This window comes from Opisthorchis viverrini (assembly GCF_000715545.1).
Source record: "Opisthorchis viverrini unplaced genomic scaffold opera_v5_197, whole genome shotgun sequence".
NCBI classification, from domain to species: domain Eukaryota; kingdom Metazoa; phylum Platyhelminthes; class Trematoda; order Opisthorchiida; family Opisthorchiidae; genus Opisthorchis; species Opisthorchis viverrini.
In genome coordinates, this window is record NW_008751854.1 from 834,402 (window position 1) to 860,143 (window position 25,742).

The following is a 25,742-nucleotide window of genomic DNA, read 5'->3' on the forward strand; positions in this document are numbered from 1 at the left end:
GAGCATCTTCTGTTCTGGGAGCAATGGGAACCGGTTAATCGTTTCACATTCCGTTACGTTCAGCTGAAGTATTAACCCTGAGGAAGGGAACTAGTACTGGTATTGTTGGAACTCATTGTGTATTATAGTCCTATATAAACAGTTCGAACAGAGTCGGCATTTCTTACACCACAGTGAATTTCGGTGTCGCTCAAATAAGGGAAACGCATTCGAACTTTTCTCACGACGAATATGTTTTCATTCAATTGATAGGACAAGTTGTCTTGCTGAACCAATGACATCTGATCGGATTGTTTCGCTGAAGAACAATGTGTTTGTTGCACAGCTGTTTTCAAGTACAAAAAACTTGACTGAAGGTGGACGGACAATCGAATTGAATCGTTCAGCTGTAGCACCCTTTCGGTGCCTAGCTGCCATGCCGCAGGAAGGAAGCCAGTTTGCCCAAACCTCTAGGCCTCTATGGGAAAGCAAGAAGCAGAGGTCGGGTTCGAATCACGGACCTTCCGGTCAGTAAATTGGCGCTCTAACCACTTGAGCCATCTCGCCCCAGTATACCGAAACGAACGGTCCGGACGGTTTTGTTGGCGAGTTATACGAAGGTATTCCTATTAAGGCCGTGCAGAGAGGCTCTTACGCCTTGTGGGCTTACTTTATCTGCGTCCCGGTAGCTTACCAATGAACCGACGGATAAAGCACGTACACTCTTAATAAGATGGAAGAACTTTCGACAGATCCACTGCCCGATACGGGTGCTTCCTTTTTGAAATCGAATGTTGAACCTAATTTGATAGCTCGATAGTCCCCCTATTCGTTTACCTATTCCACCTGTGTACATATTGACCAACACCTCCGTTGATGCAGCTGCGTGTGTATCCTTACGATGTGTCACTGAATTAAAATCACTACAGATTCAGTAGGTATTGCCTGAAGTTCGTGTTACGGAACAGATGGCTTCGCGAGATCTACTTTGGGGTGGGGGGGACATTGGTTAATGAACAATGAGAAGACTGTTCGAAAACGAAGAACCCAAGTGTCAGCTGACCACTTACTGTTTAAAACAGAGCTCTCTCAATGACGAATTGATTGACATTGCGAGTTACAGACCGTTCGCCAACCGAGTTTCCGTCTATGTCGATTGAGTATCGCTTGCATCGTCCCAAAAAGTGCAGACGCCACTGTATCTGCAACTTCTGAATCCCCAAAGGTGTGTTATCCTCAAAGACGTGGCTCAGATGGTTAATCCAACGACAGGAGTGCGTGAGGAAAATTCGGTTTCTGGTGTTCTTGAAAACGGAATGTTCTCACAAAGTTCACAACATGCTTCTCAGAATTTTCGTGGACGCTTTAATGCTACTTATGTGATATTCGAATGACAAAATTTCACCTAAGGTTGATGGATCGAGGAAATGAGCCTGTGAATACAGTTTCATATTACAAGTGTAACAAGAAACCAAGTAGCCGGATAGACGTTAACTGACACACATTCTAACTTCCAGTTAAACGCGCACTAGTTCACTGTGAGTGTTTTCTTGATGAATCGATTCCACGGTTGAGGAAAAGAGTTAGAGTTTCTGTCCAGGTTCCTGAATTGAGGGAAGGATTCCGTTTTCAGCTGTTGTTATTGGCCTTATTCCGAGGTCCCTTCACGAGATTATGCGAATGTTCCCCTGTCTTACAAAATGACATTCATTGTTTCGTGAAAAGATAGAGGGTAACACCAAAATATGCCCCAGTTAATAGAATCCTATTTGAAGGGGCCCAAAAACGGCGCTTATTGAAGTCCTCTTGTAGTAAAATGTCAAAATGATACATGCATTTGAGCAAACAAAATAAGTCACCAACTCTACGCCAAATCAAGCTTGGAAAGAACGTATCATCGACTTCACCTGTCTGAACAATAGTGATGTGATTTTGGAAACTGAAGTAAACCGCACGAATTAGGGAACCAATTGTTTGCGACGAAAAAGCATGTATTGAATTATTGTTCGAGGAGGGTTCCTTCGATGAAGGCGAAGAACTCTTCATTCCAACATATTTCCTTAGTGTCCTGAATTCTGAAAAATTTGTGGCGTCAGGCAATCACGTGAGATACTACCGATTCATCATATCTGACTACAAAACCCACCGGTTGAATGGTGAGTGGGCACAGACAAGCGCACTTGGGCAAACACTAAAAGTTGAATCTTGACGCTGTGGTTTGTGACATGAGCTGATACATGCGTGCGCGCTCTTTTATAATTCTCCTATTATTTTGATAAAGGAATTTACTCATAAGGGTGCTGAAAACGGCTGGATAGCGCAGAACCGGTTTCGTTCTTCTTGAAGCCAGTTGAGTTGGCAGTCCCCGAGTTTCCCTTAAAATGGTATACTGCTTGAACCCAAATTGGACGGGATTCGATAAACACACTCATATGGATACCAATGCGGTTTTAGCATATATCCCCATTCAGTTGAGGAAGGACGTCATAGACGAGAGTTTGGGCTGAGATTCAGGTGAGTCCCTGATGAAAACCAGAATGCAGTTTGAGCTTAAGTAGAACAAAAGCCTGAAGGGAACTTAGGAACTGCGCCTACTTGATGGGCCCTAGAAGGGTGAACCCGGTCATGGACCGCCGAGTAGTTTTCAGCTACTTCATGAATAGAGTGTTGCATTTACACAAACAGGCGAACTCGTTACTTAAGCTCACCCGGGAGACATGGATGCGCACTTCATTCGTTGCGCCGATTGTCTTTTTAGGCTATTTGACTGATGGCTGTTTACTAGTCAGAGGGTTTTCGTTCTGTGATCGTTTCTAAGTTGAAAGTAGTAATAGTCAGAAGTCAGATTATAACATTGAGTTAGACCAACTGATATGAAAAAGGGAGATACTCATTTCGTTTGTCGCGGCGGATTTCTGTGCAATGTGGTGCGACACCGAGAAACTTTGAAAACAGAGCCACTATTAATAAACGCAACTCTGTGTCACATACAAAGCACAACAAATTCGTTCGTGCAGATACTCTCACACTGAAGTTATCTTCACATTCAACAACCTTAGCATTCACTAACCGGGTAGGAAACCGTAGTCTTTAGTTACTTGTACGTTGGATAGTCGTTATACGGCTGCGGGCGACTGACGACAGTGCTGATACTATACTATACTGTGCAAACAGTAGTTTTGGTGTTATCCATGGCGAGGTCTGCGGCTTACGACTGTCTTCCGGATAATAAACAACCAACTTTGAAGGTTGGAAAAAATGGCATCTCGCCAAAGGTAGTAACCAGTTCTCCTCAGGGGAAAATTAAACTCTAAAAAGGCTGCTAAACTCAGGTTGGAAACGATCGCACCATGCATAGTGCACCTTGCCTCACCGCTGTATCGGACTAAGGGGTCTCACAGTTATTTTATTTTTGATCCACGTTGTCTTTTGCATGTGAGGTTACCCGTTGGTCAGGTGGAGCTGTTCGAATGACTGTCAACTGACGGCTTTCGGGCCAATCGTGACTCGATCTGATTTGTGGGCTTGCCGAGTATAAAAATATATCATATATACAGCGTATGCAATCAGCACGCGCGAAACTGAAATCCTGCGTATGGTTGATCGATAAACCGACTGCTGACACAGCTACCTGATTCCGTAGCTTCTGGGATCCTATTTTAAACATGGCATTTTGACCCTTTTATATTTGAGCTTAATTAAGTGCGAAATTTTCGCTTTTACAGCTAAAAACCCTAGAGACCGAAATCAAATAAATTTCAATACCAGTCGACTGCATGTCCAGTGAACTATGGGTACAGGACAAACAACGTACGTATGGCATGGCGCCAGTGAAATACCTAGAAATTTGAACCCAAAGGTTCTCACACGCTCCCGTTAGACTGGTTTACTTTAGACTTAATTCGTCTAATACTGAAAGTGATTCATCTTATCCTAAACCAGCCGAATGATTAGCTGACTTTATCAAACAGTTGAACTTGCGAGACCTTGTTTAACGAATATCCGCGAACTTTTATCGTATCACCTGGAAATCTAGTATTTCGCACGTGGTTGTTTATTTCTTTGACGTTAGTTACCATCTACGGATGCCCTTTTCACCAAGGTTGATGATTTTTTTATGTGAATGTTCATCAGACTTCCGCAGTTTTTTCGCCTAAATGACTCTGTCCTTAAAGATCTTATCATGACACGTACAAATGATATCCAGTTCTATCCTAGCACAAGTTTCAACTGAATTGCCGGAATCGGCCCAGGAGGTCCCCTGGGAAGAAAAAATTAATCGATATCTCTTGCCAGGCTCGAAATGCTGACACAGACTGGAATGAAGAAGCTACCTTCCTACAAGGGACGATCAAATGATCAATGATAAACAGTGAATCCTGAATCTTCTTGCTGTGTTTAACCGACTCTATCAGAGCATCTGTTTTATACGTGAATATGAACAGGACGGCCAACTAATGTTCATGGAAAATTTATTCGCAACGAACTCGGACTGCTGGTTATCCCGATCAGTGTACAAAAAAAAACATATAGACGAGATAACATCCGCCCTCTACAAGTTTATGCCTCATTAAGTACAAACGCATCCTGATCTTTGCAATACCGGGCTGCGGAAATCAATAACCCGAATTTACCGGATGCATAGCTTCAGTTGGTGAAGAACATAAGTGGAGGAAACGACTGTCCAGATCGATTCATTTGACATAACCGGAATTTAGACGACTTAAGGAAACAATAATTGCGGTTAGAAAAGAAGTTGTGCATATTGGACCACCATATACCGATAACAATGCATTAGCTACTTGAAAAAGACGTTGAATATGGCAGTACAGAGCATTTTATCTTACCCAACTCCAATAGCATCTTTTACGCGGACGCTGCAATTGCTGCCTAGCCAAACATCACTATCAGTTCTACTAACAGTTCAATGCATACATCAGTTCATCTGCAGTTGCGAGGATGCACAGTGATTAAACTGTCAGGCTTGAAAGGCGAGCAGATGAAAGTCTGTACAATCGAATTCTGAGGCTCGTAAACGACGTACCGTAATGTGTCACCAAGTAAATCGATTTCATAGTCCCTTCCCCATTCATGACACGTGATCGACACAAGGCGAAAATCTGAGCAATCCTGTCTTTCAAAATCAATGCGAAATGTAGCTTGTCAAATTGAATCAATTTTACTGAAGCATCATAGATCAATCGGCGCAACTCACCGCTGTGCTCACCGAAGGACCCCGGAATAATCTTTGGTTGCCATAATTTTGCTGAATCAATGTTCTACACAGTCTCCGTATCGTTTCGTAGTTTTGCCCGTTTTTGTGCATTTATGACCTCAGAGATTATGGTAAATGTTTTCACCATGCAAACACGCTGTTCTCTTCTGCACTCTCCATACCATATTTAGTAGGTAATAATAAGTGAATATGGTATCTTGACAAACTATCAAAATATATAAGCCCTCGCAAATGTATGCCATCTGTGTTTTCTCTAATTTGGTGTGCCCAACTTTTTCGAGAGCTCGTTCTCTGCAGTACAGTCCGCTGTGGACCAACCGGATTTTTGGTTCTGTCTATTGCCACATAACTTCTATGAACCAGTGCTTCCTGTCGAGTTTCATATGTCACCATTTTTAAGTTGTCCAGATGCTTCTTACGCACAACCATATCCGTTAAACTTCTATTAAAGTTTAGAAGAGTGTACATCTGGTTATTTACTTCATAGAACTTAACGAAGGATTAAGTTGGTGAGGCAAGGCTTCTTTCCAGGCATATGTATGCGAATGTAGACGTCAATATACCCGCACTTTGCAAAAGATAGACGTCCGGCCCATAGTTGCAAACCGTCCTTCCTGTGTATTCGGATGGAAAGATTGACTAAGCGACAGAAAAGAAACCCCGCTGAATTGTGCCTGCAACAATTTCACCTTCATTTAACTGCTCCTTCCAATTTTATCTCCGGCGAAATAAAGTTCAAAAGCAAGTCAGTCGTATTAGTTTGGATTCGTGTACGAAAAAATTAGACTTGTGACTCACTGATTCTGATCAATCGGTGCCCGATAGGGTAATGTTGTGAGATGAAAACTGAAATTTTTCAGACTTACTTACTGAAACCACACAGAATACTTAACTTGGCTCGGTAATTCAAGTGGTGAACTCACCCCATCCCTTGTTTGCTGTCAAACTTACTTACTGAAACCACACAGAATAGTTAACTTGGCTCGGTAATTCAAGTGATTTGGTGAACTCACCCCATCCCTTGTTTGCTGCAGTACGTGCGCTGTCCAGTGCGAATTGGCAAAGTGGATGACCCAAAAAATCAATAGACAATGTGGTATTTGACAAGGTGCTATTTTTTAGTCTGTGAAGATACACAATCGCTCTCACTATCGACTTTCAATGAAAAAGTGGTTTCATTTGTTTCTTGTCCAATTTGGGTTCAAGTAGAATACAATTTTGACGGAAATTCGATGAATGTGCCTGCTCAATGAGCCTGAAGAAGGGCGAAGCCGGTGGTGAGCTTTCGAAGGGTTTCAGCAACATTGTGAGTAATGTCCTCTATGAAAACATACTAGGATATCTTGAATATAGTACCAACTGAATCATGTGGTGGCCTAGCGCAGCATGCTTAGCTGAAGAATATCAAACGAAGGAGTCAGCTGGGCTTCAGGTTAGTTTTCCGTGAAAACCAAATCAGAATGTGAGTCTATTTGTCAAACTTCACCCCTTGTTTCTCTCCTTGGGTATTTCAGCAGGTAACGGCTTGCACGAATCGTGTGCCTGTGCGAGTGTCAGGAAATCTGTTCTGGGTGCCAAAAAAGAGCAACCGAAGCACAGCAGACCTGTCACTTAAGGGACTTTAGCATTTGCGTTTGCATTTACTCCTACGGCTTACACGAATTGTGTGCCTGTGTGAGTGTCAGTAAATATGTTCTGGGTGCCGAAAAAGAGCGACTGAAGCACAGCAGACCTGTCAATTAAGAGACTTTAGCATTTGCGTTTGCATTTACTCCACCGAAGCATTGGAATATTGACTACAATAAACCGGAACAAAAAAATTCTCGAAGCTGATTTTTTCTACCATGGTTGACCGTCGCTAGGCCGTCGGCATTACATACCAGTCTTACTATCCACGTAGCTTCAGAACTGTGAAGCTGCTAGCCGAACTTTACAACACACCAACAAAATGGGAAGTCCAATTTCAAACCCCTTTTTATTAGGTCAATCGTTCCTGGTTAGTTGAAGCAAGTTGGACTTCTTTCCACATAGAACGCTGATAACTAAGTGGCGTGCTTGGGCTTGCATCCAACAGGGGATAACTGTCTAATGCTGTCGTACCGATTGACTCCATTGTTCGTCCACATTGCCGACATGTTGAAATTGTTTAAGTCGCAGAAATTAGGGGAGCAATGGATGTTGCGTCGCCTGTTTGATGTTCAAACGGAAGTCGGTAAACTGAGATTACTGCCTGGTAAAACAAGCTTGCTTGTTTTGTACTAGATATGGGAAAACCAAGCGAAACAGTCAGGCTAAATGTGAAGCAAATAGGTAAGAATCACGGGTGAAATACTATAAGAGTACTGATAGAAACTTCAGCTGAGGCAGTCACCATGTCGTCGGAACCAGTCGCATCACAATCAACTACTGTCCGGTAAGAGAGACCGGTGTCACAGAGAAGCACGGATGGGTTTTAGCCGGGGCTAGTTGCTTCGAGGATCGATTGGGCTGGAACCCCTATGTACGAATCAATGAATGAGCCGTTGAATGAGACTGCGTTTGGTTTGTTGATAACCTGAATGAATGATTTGCCGATATCACAGGAACTAAACAATGTCCACTTGTTGTAAAAAGTGATGAATAATAAGCATGCTGAAGCAAGGGATTCAACACTTTGTTATGTCTATTCAACCGTCAGGCGAAGAATTGGTGCATAAGTAATAAACACTGCGCCTTGGATAAAAATTGCTTATATTTCTGCGGTAATTTCGGTTAAAATTGGCACAGTAAGAACTTTAGCCCCATGAGTGTTTGGTTTTCCCAAACTAAGATCCTAGTCTCATCCTTCACAGGAACACCTGAAAATCAAATAGTCTGTCGAGGAGGCAGTTATGGAGTCAGTGAAGATGTTTCTTTTAAACACCCCCAAACCGAAGAGACAACCATCCTCTACGAATAGGAGAGGATATGCATTCGGCTCCGTCAAATGACTGGCTCACTCCTCAGTGGGAAAGGTCACAATGGGAAAGGTTTATTACATGGACTCATTTGTCGGTGAACTACCATAAGTGCATCTGATACACTAATGAATTGCATTACTCAGTTCTTTCTGTAGTGCATATGCGTTTGGTTCGACCACATATCCATCACGTGAGACAGGAAACACTAACGGAGTGCAAGTGTACAGCCTAAATAGTGATGAGACCTGATGCTTCTCTATGAGGTAGTGCTCGCCTATACCAAATTCGCGTTTATTAAGTGGATTCAGAAAAGGACTAACGTGAGTGGCTAAGGGGGGTGATTTACTCCAGTTTTATTCTCAGAAATGTAGGATCACATTTTGCAAGTTATGCTGGGAGTTTGAAAAGTCCTGTAGTTCGTGTTTATTGGATACGGCGGCTCAGAGACAATACAAAAGTTGCTGGGTTATGAGCAGTTAAGCGCGCATTTTCAAAATTAGTTGAAAATAGCGATGAATTCAATCGAAAATCTCACTCAGTGTGGCGCACCATAGCTGCCCGTCTTTCATTCGCAACAATATTCAAGATAAAGTGGTGGACTGTCTACGGGTTTCCAATGACATTATAAGTAGCGATGTGTCGGGTCACTGAGACAGGTAAAAGCAAGTTACATTGAAGCTGTGGTAGCTGATTTAAGATGAAATAACGATGGGGGCTGAATGTTGGTAGAATGGAGACACCTAGAGAGGGAAATGAATACACTATTACCGAGATGTATAATGTGTACAATGAAACGGAACAGAACAGGATCTACATTAGCGAATATACACTCATTTGCAAACTAATTTGGTTCTTCGAGACACTCACCTGGAACCTCTCGCTTGTGATGTTTCCAGGAAACTCAATGTGCTGCACCAGGCCGCCTCATGTTTCAGTCTCTACGATATTCGAGATATCGCGACACATGTATATATTCGTAATGCACTATTCATAAGGTCGCTGAAAATCCGTCGACAGCCCACGACGGGTTTCGTCCCAAAAGTGCATTACAAATATATACAGGATTTACGTTAGTTTCGTCCGTGCCCTGGTAAGAAACAGGTAAACTACAAAGTGTAATCCGTAACGTGTAACATTCCCAGATTAAAGCTTACTTTTCGTTAGTCTGCTGGTTAAATGTGTGTGAGAACAGCAGTGCCCAAACAGTTCGGATATTGGACACATTTTCGTCCCTTCATGAAGATCTACATAAAGAAACTATCTAGAAATACCAGAAGCAGACGAAGACAAATATGACATGTCTTCCCGAACTTCTTCAGTTATTGGCATAGGACCTCGTGAAGAAAAACGACCTCCTCCTCGGTATCAGTTTCGAAACGAGTAACTTTTTGGGACAACTGAAGGTGACCTATGGGCTGAAGAGGTGGGTGTGATAGGAAGCCACGTTTAAATTCATGGGACGACAAATATGTTTGTCTGAAGACCCAGTCGAGCTTGAGGAGTTTTTCATACAGAAACATCTGCCCTGGTTAGTGAAGTTGTAAAATATATTGCTTCTAACTGTCATTATAAATCTTCAAGTTCAAACGGTAACCACAGCCCCCAGAGAGTATGTCCCACTACTTTACACCTAAGATTTACTTCGCGTATCCTGTAATAAGTTTAACCAGGGAAGACAACACAATTCTACCACGCGTTTCCTCGAAATAGGGATCAAGACCTCGAAATAACTTGGTAGTTAAGGCGTAAATTTGAATACCGTAGGGTCCATGTTTCGAATGCAACCTCTGCAGCTCCTGCGTCTGTCTAGGCTTGGGCAACTTGTTGATACCTCTGTCCTCGTGCTTTCTTCGGGTGGCATGTTAACTAGAAGCCGAAAGGGCGACACAGCTGAACGGTTAGTTTTTAATATCATTACGGCGAGTATTCAGTAATAACTGACGAGTTCCACTGTTAAGTTTTACGCTTAAATGATTCAAAATTAGGGGGTAATCTAGTAAGTGGTGAGCACAACCACATTCGCAATATTGCACAGTTGTCGGTGTCATATTTTATTCTCACAGATCATGCAGTTGGAATTCCGTTTCGGAAACTCCCACCTTCGAATTTAATATATTGACCTGTGGTGAGCATCCATGTTGTTTTTTGTCAGTACCACAGAAAACTCAACAACGATTGCAGTCGCATCAATTACCTGTGGAAATGAGGCTGATTCTACTGCTACCGTTCTAGCTATTTTTTTTTGTTTTGGTAGATGGTTTACCAGTTTTAGTAGGTTACGGAAAGACGGAGAACTACCATCGAGATCCGTCGTTTCAATAACATGCAAGTGTTTCCTGGTTTGACATGGCCACATAATCAAATGCGATTTGGTCTGTCACGAGCCCGAATTCAATTGCTCAGTGGTTGCACTGGTGCGGTAATGCGATGCAACGCGTACTGACCAATGAATTTGCTGTATATATCTAGGGCAAACAGTAGCCAATCACAGAACAGCATGCTAGTTGTTTCCGATTGACCAAGCCATTGATGCCTCAAGTCACGTAAAACAGCACCCATTTGTTTAGGTGTGGGCTATCGGAAGACCATTGAATAGCCGCTTCCAAATCTGCCTCTTGGGGTATGAAAATGAGCAGTTTCTGAGCCAGCAAACGGCCACAAATAATCGTGACACTTAGCCGACGCAATAGAGCAGCTGAGAATTCGTGCAATTCCTCAAGCTGCTTCCTGAACCCATGACATACTTCAGAAAAATAACATGGATCACAAGTCGTCTGGCAGTGAGCTTTGCAAAGATGTTTCAGATTCAGGCCCATTGTGTTTAGGTGTGGGCTTTCGGAAGACCATTGAATAGCCGCTTCCAAATCTGCCTCTTGGGGTATGAAAATGAGCAGTTTCTGAGCCAGCAAACGGCCACAAATAATCGTGACACTTAGCCGACGCAATAGAGCAGCTGAGAATTCGTGCAATTCCTCAAGCTGCTTCCTGAACCCATGACATACTTCAGAAAAATAACATGGATCACAAGTCGTCTGGCAGTGAGCTTTGCAAAGATGTTTCAGATTCAGGCCCATTGATGGGGAATACGACCAATACTCTCGAAAGGAGAAGAGCGAAGAATGGTAAAACCGTCGGACAAAGCCGTTTCTCCGCATTGGAACCATTGGGAGGGGGGTTGTATGACACAGGGCCGCCAATCGCTGCCACACACGCTACGAACAACAATGGCCTCAGTGGATGGCATTGCGTTAATCTCTTCCGCCAGGTCACGGTTTCGGCGTTCATCTACTACCTACTTTATTGGTTAGGCATAATATATCTACTGAAAATAATTTTCCGGAATTTACCACTGAGAACAACTTCAAGGTTGGTGGGGAGGATAGCGAGAATCCGACTTCCTTACTGGATGCGTGAACCGGTCTTCCGAGCATACGGGTGGCTGTTCAAAGTGCAACTAAGCGAATCGGAATATCGCGATGATCTCACAAAATACGACACAATTTCAGCTTTTTTTCTGAGACGGCTTGCGTCATCTGCTCGTGTCGTGGATTCCAGTGCTTGTTTGGTAAGTTGCGCTCAACTCCTTTTGTATATCTACGGGTGTTTCTATGGACTCCGGACTGTCCACCAGAGATAGTAGAGGAGTTTTCGTGGTTCAAAGACAACTAATACTTTATTGCCCTTGTCAGGAATGGACCGCTTGACACCAACCTACCCCTATTTCATTCTTAGGATTGCATGGAAAGCATACTACGGAACAGTCGGTAGATCGGGAACCTAATTTGTTCACTTTTTCGCTGTAGGTTTGAATGGGGTCCTTTTTTGTTTTGGTAGGGTAATATAAGCCACAGTTGCATGTTAACACAGTTGACTGACCGCTCGTCATTATTGTCAACATCATAATCATTATCATTGGCAGCAACATCAGATGAGAACATGAGTTCTTCACTTGCTGATCAGCTGAGCAGTCGGACAAATACTCAATCTGATATTCTGGCCGAACCCGTGGACAGTCAGCGTCCAGCGAACGAACATGAAAACGGACACGTCAATAGGGACTTTTGAGTAGGGAGTTCGTCCATATTTGAACCGATTACGAGATTGCCCGGTTTAGTAGTCACAATGACCAGTTATCGTTATATTATATAGCACGAACATTATCCGTCTCTAAAACGTCTTACCACAAACCACAGTAGTCCTGCTACCTTGGGGTCAAGCGCCCTTAACAGTAAAGTGTGTTCGTGACGTGAGTGACGGAGCTCAAGACAAGCTGGAGAGTGATATACAAATGTCGTCTATTTTTTTTAAATTTCTCTTTATTAAGCATTATGGTCTCCTCGCCTTCACTGAATAGTGTATTTCTTTGTCTAGAAGGTTTAATACGGTTTATCCTTAGACCAAATCGATGGTGGTCTGGGTGTAGTAACGTAAATCTAGGTTCATTTAATGGACTCGTCTGTGTAACTGAACGGCACTTTGTTACGGCAGCTCCGCATGTTCGGATGCCACGTTATGTCGAATTTATAATAGTCAATATCTCCTGCCCTAATTCAGCTCAGAAAAGCAGTACCCTCCTACAGTCGGAAAAGCTTTGTTCCGGTGGGGTCAGTAAATCTACACACGATTCCCCTAGATTTTTCGTGGGTTCTAAGTTGACGTAGGGTCTTAGACAACGATACGGTCATGTGACTTTCATTGATTCGCTACTACCACACTCTGTTTCATGTTAAGGCGTTCCGGCACTGGTCAAAAGTTGCAGCTGCCGGACAGCAATATTAATATCTCGACAGGAATTAATAGATGATTCGATCTCTAGTAGGGATGTCTCGAAATATATGTAAGTTAAGTTTAGTATAACTTACGGCGCCCTAACCTGACAATGAATCTTCATGTCTGTCCACACAATTTTGAATTCCTATTATGTAATCTTAAGAACTCGACTAAAAAATACAAGGATGTTTTGACGCAAAAGCAATTACGCAGTCGTTTTTGCTAGGGATTGATTTCTGGTGATAGTATATCGGAAAAACTCGCGTGCTTCTACAGGAACTTCCATAACTACTTTCCCTTATAGTCTGTTGTGATATTACAGATTGAAACTCATATGCACATACCTTACCGATGGGGACGGATTTTTTAAAGATGCAGCTCAAAGAGATATACCCAATGTCCATTAAGTTTTGTCATTTCTGCATCCCAGTAACTCACGCTAGTTTTGCAAGGACTGCTCTTCAAATCCTCAAACCTAATGGCCTGACAAAATAGGACTATTCAGGCTCCAGGTGATGCACACATCTCTGAGTTCTCATGCAACAGAATGGAGGCTTCATAGGTATTGCAAGAAAATGCTTGTCAAAAGAGGTGCGTTGTCTATCGTATCGTTTGATGGAATTTTTAGGTTAGCTGTCTGTACGAATTCGGCATCATTATGAGGATAATATACGGTCTAATCGTATATACTTCTTAGAAGTTGAATTCTCGGCTCCTCTGGACCTGCAAAATTGTCGCTTCCACTGAAATGAGGAGAACAAACAATTGCTGGTACGCAGTCAAACGAGGATAAGCATATCAATTCCAGTGTTTTCCAGCGTGTATCATAGTTGTCATCAGACGCGCTGACTTTCATGTGGCGCAATGTCAAATTCTGTACTGCAACGCCATACTGGTAGAGTACGAACTCCCAGATACATATAGGTCACACAGTGTCACAACTGTCTGTAAACTGTGCGCGGGCAAGGAGGATACCATCAGCTTACTTTCCTGTCGGCGAAAATCGATTAGATTGGCCTCTCATGTCTCCAGTCTCCAGTTGGAATTCGGTGTTCCGTGTAAAAGACCTAGCAAGAAACCGTAGAAGACATATTTCTCCGAACCCCTAGTTATATTCTGTAAAAGATTCTATTGGGTCGATGAGCAGCCTAGTAAGTCACCCAGTCACTAACCCGACAACTAAGTGTTCCAGTCATTGAAGCTTTCCTCCCTCTAGAAATGACAGTCAGTCGGACTCCAACGCGTCCCTGCTCATGGTCATTGCTATAGCCGGATAAACCGACCGCTGTTTGTCTGGTTGCTCCTTTTTGGTCTTTGTGATATAGTTTCACCTTGAGGAGAGCAGTTCCAGTCAATGTCGCTCGCATGACTCAAGCCCAACCGCGACTTGAAAATGGCGGGCTTTTTGTATGCATGACACCAAGTCTGGTAGCAGGGGTTAACTGGTCATGGTTAGCGTTGATCGCTTGGTTTCCACTTGCAATTAGTTATTTTTGTAGCCTCGCTTGTGGTCTTGAGTTTCATCAACTGATCTGGAGCACTTAGTTAGCAGTCCCCAGCACATTAGGTCGACTAACGTGGAATTCGGAAGGACTACTTGATAATTAACAACTTTGGTGATACATGCCTCGGCAGGATACTAACTAGATTAGATCTATGGCTTGCACTGGCGAGTACTTCTTTACGTCTTATGCTCTTGTTGAAGAAAACAGAGCTTACAGTTTTAGTGGATGAATAAATCTTGGTATCATAAACGCGTTGGTTCTGCTTTTTAGCGACCTGTTATCCATAGGATCTTGCTTAAATATGTACATTTACCTGACCGGATCTTGCGTCAAACCGTTAATGATTCTTTTTGGTCAGCGCTAAGTTCGAATTTGAACTTCCGTACATGACAACGAAAAGAAGGCGGTTAGTTACAGAGGAAATCAGTTCAGTTGGCGGACAAAACACTAAAACATCTAGCGGAGAGCATAGTTGTTAGGTGAAGTTTCCACTACAGCTCGATGCACTTGTGGTGCAGTAGTAAGGCATGGGTGAACTTGAAATGCGTTGCTCTTGGCAAACTCGTTCCACACACTCTTGAGCTTCTTGACTTTGTAAATTATAATCGTGGACGTCTGATATTTGGGCGAAGCAGTACCAAACAGAACGGTGAAAGATGTGTTGCATAATTAGTTCACACGTCATTTGATTCCAACAAGACAAAAAGCGCGGGCCTTGCTTGTTTCCCCTCACATTGTGATTACCCTATTCGTCCCAACGAACAAGACCTCGAGCGCATTCCAGTGCGCGTGCTCACATCCACAAGAATACTGCTAAGTAAGTGATGCAGGTTGGTCCCATTCGTAAAAGTTCTTCGTAAAAGTTCTTCCCGTATTTCATGAGTAAGAAAATCATCTAACCATGTTCTTACAGATTGTGGAGCAGAATTAAGGGCGTCAGCTCCGTCATATGGCTCAGGATTGCAGCAATCCCTTTTACCAGGAAACATCAGATATTGATGAATTCGCCGAGTAGAGTTCGGGCTCACACAGTAAACATGGTAGCCTGTCAGACGGCTGTGATCCAAAAAGGCTGCTAAGATATTCAGGATTTCTCATTCGTCGAATAGGACTAGCTTTGGAATACTGTCAACCTCTGTCCTTTCCAGTAGCGAACGGAGAAGATGGCCTCTTGGGGATTGTGAAAAGACACGAATTCAAAATTAGTACTGATTTCACCCCGGCTGAATCATAAACATTACGCTCGTGAGTCGGACCCATTAGCGAAGATGGAACTCTGTCTTATTTCATTGTATCTTCCTTAGTTTCACGGTATAAGAGAAGAGTCATAGCTACTTCACCCTACATTATGCTGGCCCGACCCAATGACATCCGTGAAAAGCAATTAAATCTTGGAGAATGCAGCTCAGTTTCATTAGTTTTTCCTAAAAACCTAACTGACTGACAATCTCCATCAACTTCCTACTTTGAAAGACTTCACATCCACGAGAAAATGTTGTGTTTGAAGTTGCCTAATTTGTGAGGGGCTTTTGCCCATTCCTGATCTGGGATAGGACAGGGCTGACAATGATTATCCCTTCTATTATTTACACATGAGTGTCCAAACTTCTAATCAAAAAGATCGTTGTAACTTACATTTTGTGTTCATATGTTCAACAGATTCTAATAGATTCTTCGTCTTTGGACTCTGAAAGTAACGATCTTCTAACCTGTTGGTGGATAGGTTTCTGGAGGAGATAAACTTCTCCGATTGCAATCCACATTCCCAGTAATGTGATACCTCAATTGTGTTCGGTGATAGGAAATGAAGTGTGAGGGTGAAGAAACGGGAAAAACGGTTAGATTTGTACCTCCAGTTTCAGGTGTTCTATTTCAGGAGGAATTACCTGCTCATTCTTCGCTTCGTTCTGTTACAAAGCACTTTAAATGTGGCAGGTCGCACTGGCGAACGGTTTGCATATTTCACATGGCTACCTGATGGATACTCCTTTAATTGGTTTGTCAAGTGTAATTCGTTATGAAGAGTGACACTGGAATTCGGTTATCTGCAAATCAAGGTGGCCGGACTGACTTCCCTAAGATGAACGGTTTTAAACCAGTGGATGGTAATGCAATCGAGTCGACGAGCACTCAAGGCATTTCCCACAGATTCAGATTCACAGTTTCAAATTCTGGTTTCCTTGAGGCGTCAGTAAACGCGACAAAACATGCAAGCTATTCACGTGACATATCATTGATTCATCTAGGCAGACTGAATTATCGATCAACTGGGTGGCCACAGCAAGTGGTTTAGCATAGCTGACTACCCTGAACACAGTATTCACCAGTCATGTGGTAGCCATGCTGTAAACGTTCACATTGGTAATGAAGTAAAACTTGTCAACGTGCAGGAAAGCTTGTTTTTAGCTTTGGAAATGAGAAGGCTTCACAGGTAGTTTCAATGCCGTTAACCAGGTTCATTCTATTCTCCGAAAGTGGTTTACACTCACAGAGTTTATCCATCCTCTGCTACCTATGGCCATCGAATGCATTTTTCTGACTTAGTAGATGCCAGAAACACTTCGTCAAAGTTGACCGCCCCTGGTGCCCAAAGGCATACTATATCTATATACTATAGTGCAAATGATGTGATTAAAAGGTTGTCCCACTGCCGACGAATGACCGTCGCTTTCTACCTGTCTTTGATCGCCGACTTAGCGGGACCATAGTTTGTATAGGCTGACACGAAAGCACCCAAAATGATGTGATTATCAAACAGTTCTCTGTTAACGCAGGCGCATTTTCGGACAGAATGTCGAGTTCCCAACCGATTGGCGTAAATCAAGGACCAGTCAACACTGGAGGAGAATTTCGAAAATTTGGATGCTGTGTGCAAGACTCGCCGCAGAGAATGAGACCTACTTGTTCTCTACTGGTAATGCTTCAAAGAATGGCAACCTGTCGATTTCAGCATGGTTTACGATGCCGATGTTAAATTAGGGCCCGACTGAATGCCTGAGATAACAACATCTTGAAAGTTTAGTGCAGGCGAGCGTCACGTCTATTACCTTCCCACATATGCTGCTCTCCACGGACTGCTACATGCACATGGTTTTGTGATAGTGATGCGCGTTCAATATAAGTATTCCTCCGGGTCATATAGATATGCATATTTTAATGCACTGCCCCCTATTACTCTTAAGTTCAAATGGTCCAGTCAGGCTAAGTTGCAAAGTGCCACGATCGGTACTCTCACTGCCTATGCACTTTCCCCCTTGAGAAGAAAAACCACAGGTTAGGAATATTTCGACAAAAAACCTGAGTTGAGAACAAGCGCTAAGTAATGATTCTGTTCACCCATCATCGAATCTTCAGAACCAAGTCAAGTATTTTTCCAAGTGTTTTTACTTGAAAGTTTAAAAACTGCGCTGGTAACTGTAGATATACAACACTGTCTTCGTACACCCTCTAGTGGATGGAATCATTCATCCAGTTCCTTCCTGTCAGTGTGAGTTTCGCGTGACCATGTTGGAACATAAATGTGCGCAGACCTTAAGGTGAATTCCAATGCTTCCTTCCAAATAGGAGTAACGGCACGAGGCTGACCAGTAAGTAACGTTACTATGCGTCACGATATCGTCAGCATATTTCTTAAATGCGTTTCAATGAGTGCGAAAAACAACTGGGGCTAATAATGTGTTATGTATCTTTCAAGCGTCCTATAAATCAAACAATGCTTGTCACCGATGAAACTTAAAACAGTATCCATTTAGCCTTACGTCTCATCACGAGATGAATTAATTCAAAGATGCCAAGGTTTCCAGAAGTGCTACCATCTTATTGTGAGTGAAATGTATCGTTCTGATGGTCTTACGCGATGCTGCAATAGTCGTATTCAACTGTACCATAGGAAGCGTTATTTATACATTCTTATATATCTGATGAAGAACCTCCAGGATGATTGTTGTCTTTCTGGGTAATGCGCACTCTCTCATAATGAAGGAAGCCCTGCAGAAAAGAATATTCCAAAGAGAGCAAGACCCAGCAGAAAAGACTTCATGTGGTTTAAGGTGTAATTTTGTTGGCTGTCGCCTAGGTACCTCGATGTAAAGGTGTCCTTATGTCTTCTCATTTGTATCACGTGAACGTAGGTTTTTATACAATTCCGTAACGGAGATGGAAAAAAGTCACAATTATTGATCGTAATTGAAATGATACTCTCGTGTCCGGTTCCTATCAGCATCAACCAATTAAAACTTTTCAATCTTCACGCCACCAACTAAGCGATACTAACTCTAACCTGATACGCATGGAAATTAATCATCGTTGTGTGCAACACTATGTATTTAAACACCAAAACTCCTAAATGGAACTACAGACCGTGTTTGAACTCATTCTTAGCTTTTGTTCTCGTGTACTTGACAGTTTCATCGATTCTAAATGGAAGCATACTATCGCTTTCCTTGAGAAACTGTAGTTCAATTTCTTGTGATGGTGTCCTAATTTATATATCATAGGTGAGTCCCGCGGATGGTACTGTCTTAAGCTGTGGTGTCGTTAAAGCTGGTCATCTTGAGCAAGTCAAAGGAATATTTTACTCTTTGAGTGGCTTACTTGGACCAAATACTTGGGGGAGAATGACACCAGAGTCGAGGCCTCAACACAACCCTGTCGGTATCGAGCTTAGCAAAACGTATGTGCCATGCATAACAAGTCAAGGACCAGGTAACTTACCGGTTGTTTTCGTAAAATCTGAGGACCAAACTCAAACCCCGCCAAAACGAAAGCAAAGAAGGGGAAAATCATCCTACGCGTCTTCCTGCAATCTTCGTCTGGAAGATATGATGTATGCCGAAGGCCTTCTACTGCATCAGAATCAACATGGAATGGAAAGTCAAAACAAGAACGAAGCATCTCGACGTGCAAGAACTAAGTCCGCGGACTTGGGAGTAGGAGCGAAAATTTTGCCTGTTTCAAGAGACGTCGTTGCGGTACACGAGCAAAAGACAGGACTTTATCATCTTTTGATCTACTTGGCTCCTGGTGACTACCACCGATTTCACTCTCCGACAAACTGGTCAATTTTCATGAGAAGACACTTCCCAGGTGAGTCATCTTGCTGTTTAAGCCTTTACGTAGTTTCAAGACTAAAATCACATGCTATTTTCGAAGCGACACTCAACTAAAGTGAAACTATCATCATGGCCGCTATTTTCCGATACGTCTTGTTCCTTTTGTTCGAAAGAATCCTAGTTCGATGCTCGTAAAAAATGTCTCTCCTGACGTCACATTGAAGCAATTCACTGACAGTTGAACAGAATTGAACTTGTGAAATTAACTTACTTAACTACGGTTCTTCTTGTCTTAGGCTTCCCAAGTGAAGCTCACTTATACCTGCGGAGTAATGTTCGATTCCCGAAATGTGCTCCTTTAGAATAGAGAGAAATACCCATTGGTTACTCTTCCTGATAAAAGACGAACAGTCTTTTTTGTCAATGAATCTGAACTGAGAATGCTTATTCAGGCTCCCTAATTTTATTTGCATTCTGTATTGAACCAACTATATCCTAAATAACTAATAAGGTAAGAAACCCTTCATACGACGGCGATATCAGAATCATAGCTTTTTTCCCTTGCAATCATGAATTCAAACGAGGACTGAATTAGGAATTCAAGTCGCACGCTGTGAAACCAAGTAGTATGTTGTGACATAATCTTACTGATGTGGACTTCGCGCAGTGTTAGAAGTGAGAATTACGGACTAGCGATTACAGCTGACGTTAGAGTCGAAAGCTTCCATTCAGACATTACACCTGTATCTCAGAGGATGGAAGGCGGAAAGCAGCATCCCCACGTGAACAGTAATCAAATGTAACTATCGCCATCTTTACATTCGCCCATGGCCGATTCGCTCTTCCTGTTGATTCCAGAAAAACCCTTTCAGCTAGCACATGCTACGTGTGATTGTCCCCTCAATACCTTCATCACTCGTCAACACGTTGCTCTTTGAAAGCATCTCGAAATATCCATGTTCTGTACCGGAGGTCGTCCACCTGCACATGCGTTTGTTCAGCTTGAAGGTCACAGAAAACGGCTGATAAGGGTCCCGGTGTTCAACTCGAACATCAGCTGCCAAAATTGGTCTACCTGGGACAGACAGACCTACTGGAGTCCTCGATCAGTATTCCTGTAACTTATGCATCTGGGGTCACAATGCGCTCTGTTGATTTTAAGCTGACAATGTTTTCACAACGGTCACCAGCAATGGTTTATGTGTCTTTTTTGGAATGGTGACGAGATCCCATTCACAATCTGAGGTAAAATTAAGACGACAGCTAAAATTTAGTCGTCAAGAAATTTCAGGCAACTATTTGAACATTTTCGATTCCAAATGAGGCACAGTACCCATAGAACCTCCTAGGCAATCTCGCTTTCAAGTAGGAAAGTAGGAAAAAGAAGCGCAAAAGTTAATAGAATGTAATGGGCTTTAATAGGCGTAAACAGGTGTGTCGGTCGAATCGTAGTCAACTGGTTTCTGGTGTACAGTCTGGGCGCCAAGATGGTCTAGAGGTTAAGTAAAGAAAGCGTCCTAACAAATTTGTATGCTCTTTGAACTAATTCACAGAGTGAAGGCTGAATGTTACCTTACATCTGGTTGAATGTCTTTTCTCAAACCCATAAGAGATTTGCTCGAAAAACATCTGGGCAACAAAAACACGCTAGAATGTCTGTCTTTCCGATCAACCAAAAAAACTAACGAACTTATTTAGCGATTTAAATCTAACCGAATACCTTGACGGTCATACACTGAACCCCCAGCTTACTCCTTTCTGGTAAGCACAATTAGACAATCGCCTGAAAGTGGTCTTTTTTCGACGTGAAACAGACGGTAAAAAGTTTTTTGGGACGTGACGGACATTCTTAAATTACTTTAATTTGCTGCTGTTCCACTTTTCAATATTTGTGAAAATTTCTTGCGATTCGCTTCGCTACTAACTCGTGAGTTTTTGAAGTATTTTGTAAACTGGATCTTTCGACACATAACTGAGCCTAAATTCCCCCAATATTTTGCAATATCCGGTCAACTTGTTGGTGTAAGCTTTTGATTGTTCTCAGCTTATCCACTCTATTGTTCCTCAAAATACCACAAAGGTTATGCTGTAAATAACAAGACACGCATGCACGTGAGCTCCACGCTTACTTCTCTCGGAAGTCGTCATATCCCTAATATGTTTATGTATTTCGAAGCTCGCAAGTTTGGTATTGTCAGATGTCCTTGCTTACTAGGAGGAATTGACCGATGGTTTATACATTCGCGTATGCATGCAATATACATGTCGTTCACTGATAACCAGTAGATATGAAAGCAGTGTTCAAAACAGGCATGACCTTCTTCTACTTGAGAGCTCACAGAAAGGAGTTAATGGGATAAAACCGAGGGGTCGGGGAACCGCGCAAGCCAGCATCGGATGTATTGTTGTGCGATAATGTGATCAACGTCCAACTAGTGTGTTTGTCTTAGGTACTCAATATACACTGAGTCTCACAGTATGTTGGTCTCACAGTAGACTTGAAGAATTTAAGGGTAGAGGGTTGAAATGGCTCCTTCCTTCAACAATCACTGTACTATCCATGATAGAAATGCTGAACGAACCTTCATTCTTCCACTTAATCAAGCCGTGGACCCACCTTTAGAGTAACTGAATTTCTTTAAAAGTGCTAGCGACTGAAACTTAGGGTTGCTTTTGGTGAGGAATTCCCACCGACTGTCATTAGCCTGAACTGGGAATCGCTGGGAGTTTTGTGGGTTGGGAGTTTGCGACAACGTTTTCCGAATTATTCACACCCATACGGGTGCCTGGCTTACATGAACGAAAATCCCATTGCTTGTGACCAATGAAGTCATTAATGGACAGTAAATCTGGCAAATTAGATTTGTTTTTCTGAACTCCCCAAGGATGCTAATTTTGAAAGGTAGGTCACACTGGAGAAGCTGTTTGTCATTGATGTAAAGCTTAGTGAAGATACTGGTCGCATCCTGTTATGTATTGGTGGGCACAAATAATCTTTTCCGGCTACCGGGAAACAATCTGAGCCAAAGAATATTGGGTATTAGGTATGTCCACAAGGTAAGGCGTGATTCAGGTTAGGTTTCACAGAAGTGAAATCGGTAGTTGCGGGGTTTTAAGCTAGCCAATAAGTTTTCAGGAAATATCGGTTACCATCAAAGATGGGGTAGATGGGCAGAAAATTGCTAACTAGATCACCCTAACATTCCCAAATAATGTGAACGTCAAGTTCAAATACCTGTCATCTGGGGTCATTTTCGGCAACCACAACAGTTGCAGAAATAGTGTGGAGCAGATGTTAATTTAGCATGATTTTCTAATATGCAAATCGAGGAAAAGCCGACAATAAACCTCATTAACATGAGCTCCCGTGTTTGTGCTTGTTCGGAAAACAGATAAAAGGAGTTCCTGATAGTTTTCAGTAGTTAATGATGACAACAAAAACGGGGGGACATACGTATGCACTCCACAACTGAATGCCAAAATTGTTTCTAACTACTGTTCATCAACAAATGTCTCTCGATCTGGTGAATATTTTCCAACCTATACCGGTGACTGATAGACCCCTTTAGGAATGCGGTTATTCCGTGAACCGTCAAACCGGAAAGTTGACATTGTGGAGCAGATTGGAAAAATCATATCCTGGCCTTATGGTTACCCACCTACGAACTTTGCCTTTGGAGGATGTTTCTTCTCTTCACCCGTGTAGCATTGTGTGGTTTCCAGCCACATGTAGAACACTTTTACAAATCAACGAGATGCGGGACGTTCAGTGTGACATAACTGTGTCAGAAAACAGCACCATACAGCGAGGGATGTGAAATGATTATTCAAGGGAGATACACGGACTGTTGATAGATTCAATGGCGAATGAAAAAAAAACCAGTACCGGCGGGTGGGGATGTGCACAGAGTTGTTTAGGCTTAATACCGAATCCGTCTATCTTGTTTCAGTCGCGACATATGTCAGAAATGATAAAAATAACACTCCGTGTTTATTGTTGACACGTAGTCAGCTAAAAAAAACCCTGTCAACTGTGGAATTCATTTTACTGAACCAGAAAGTCTGACGGACACACAATACACTTTAGTTTTTTCAAACACTCAGCACTCTGTTCCACATTTATTTATCACTCCCGTATTTTACGACATTTTCTACGTGGCTTTTTATTCGGCTAGGAAGCCATCGCTGTTTTATCTTGTGGTAACTCCGACGTGTGACGCGATGATCCAGATTAATATGCAGAGATTGGGCTTGATACACTGAGTTAACAACTGTCTGCGCGATATAACCTTAAGCTGTCATGGCCGTCACTTTCTGGATCAGTAATCTAGATGGTCTTGACCAGTCAATAACCTACTACGTGCGGCTGCTCAAACGTGATAATGCTTACTAGCATCAGATTGTTTGCAGAAAAGGAAAGTGTAAAAAATGGCAATCTGAAACGAAACGGCTGAGCATGTGCATAGCACGAACTACTGCATAAATGCAAGGAGATGGGATCTTGTCCGCGGTTGGTTATTGGTGACCTTCGGTGGTGCCCTCAGTGGCTCAGGTGGTGGAACACCTGTCCGGTGAGTGAGTGATCACCTAAGCGATTGCGGTATTTTCCTTCATGTTATGTGAAGTCAAACGTCCCGTTCCAAAACTCACCAATGTCGGGTCCTGGAAACATCAAAACCTAGAGATTCAGCTGGGTTCCGAGTGAGTCCCTCACAAAACCAAATTCGTTTTCAATTGAGTGTATTTCGCTAATTTCGTGAAATTTGGTTTCAAGTAGAACATAAAGTTGACGGAAACTTGGGGACTGCGCCTAACTGATGAGCCCCAAGAAGGGCGAAACCGGTCGTGGGCTGCCGATGAGTTTTCAGCAACCTTATGAGTAGTGAATTACAACTATATAAATATCGAGTTCACTTTTCAGCAAACTTCTAACATTTAGGATTGAATGTGCTCTCATCTATAAGTAACCGTAAGTAGTGGAGATGAAAAATAAATTTCTCTCCGAGTTTTTCACATAGTTGATGAATTGGTCGATCATCCACGCATTAATTTTTTTATTCTGTTCATCGAACTTTTTTGTCTGCTGTGTATATAACAAAATGTACATGCTAATGTTTCTTCTTTGTTGTAGGAAAACTCTATCCAGTTTCACCGAACTTCCTGTCACATCACAACGGCCTCTACTGTTTAAATGAAAGGGTAGTATATGTGGGTCGATGGGAGCATGGATTTTTCGCGTACATTGCGGTGGGCGCAACTAATGTTGGGAGCATAGAGGTGAACATCGACCCCCACTTAGTTACCAATGTACCGTCAACAACCGGCACAAAACGGAAATTTTACAGCCAAGTTCCAGACTTGCAAAAACAATCAAAGAGGTCAGAATCCACTTCATACATCGATTTGTACTTTGATGGGCTTCTCCCTCAATCTACAGGAGAACACTTTGGACAGTTCAATTTCGGCTCGACGGTGATACTCATTTTTGAAGCTCCATTTGATTCGTTCCGTTTTACTGTAAAGTCGGACTGTCGAATCAAGGTGGGACAATCCGTGGGAGAGATCCGCAAAGAAACTGATTAGAAAATGGTCAGGCGAATGTAGTGCTTGGTTTCATGGCAGTGGATTTTATCAGTGGCTTATCATTCCCTTCGCGATTCCAGCGCACCAATCAAGTAGTGCTGATTGAGATATTCAATATTTATAACCGACGCTATGGCCTTTACTTGACTTTATTTCAGATACAATTTTGATTACTTGACTTTTTTGCGTGCTATTGACGACGAAAACAAACAAACGGGGGGGGGGGGGTTGGGGCATGGTGAAGTTGTCTTGTGTAGTTACTAATTTATTGATTTGCAAGCGTTTTAATAGATACCGATTTGATCAAACACCTCCAGCGCTTACCAATATAATTTGCTAAGTACAATGGGGATATATGTATACTTTTGTGTTGATAAGCCAAAAAATATCGACATGCCCAAATATTTTTAGAAGTCGTCAGGTCAACACAAAGCTTGTTCCGATAACCATTGAATCAATGAACTCAGACTTGTTCTGTTTGAAATAATATGTATTCGTAAAAATCTCTCGTGGTGTGACATCTCAGACACTCCCATGAAGACCATAAGGTGACCAACGAAATCTTCGAATCCGATGACATGATTTTTTAGAGTTAGCCCAATGTATGGATACAATATGGTGTTTCGAAAACATGCCATTAACTAGGTAACTAAGTGTACGTTCGGTAAAGCAGATGTTT

At 42.5% G+C, this 25,742-nt stretch overlaps 1 protein-coding gene across 1 annotated transcript; it reads left to right on the top strand.

Annotated features, from left to right (window-relative positions):
* Nucleotides 1-10,732: 10,732 nt before the first annotated feature.
* On the top strand, nucleotides 10,733-25,223 carry T265_08027 (hypothetical protein; the record flags this gene model as incomplete). The annotated part of the gene is made up of 3 exons (XM_009173714.1): nucleotides 10,733-11,719; nucleotides 18,926-19,514; nucleotides 24,612-25,223. The coding sequence occupies 3 exons, from the start codon at nucleotides 11,171-11,173 to the stop codon at nucleotides 25,061-25,063; spliced, it is 1,590 nt and encodes a 529-aa protein (XP_009171978.1).
* Nucleotides 25,224-25,742: the final 519 nt, after the last annotated feature.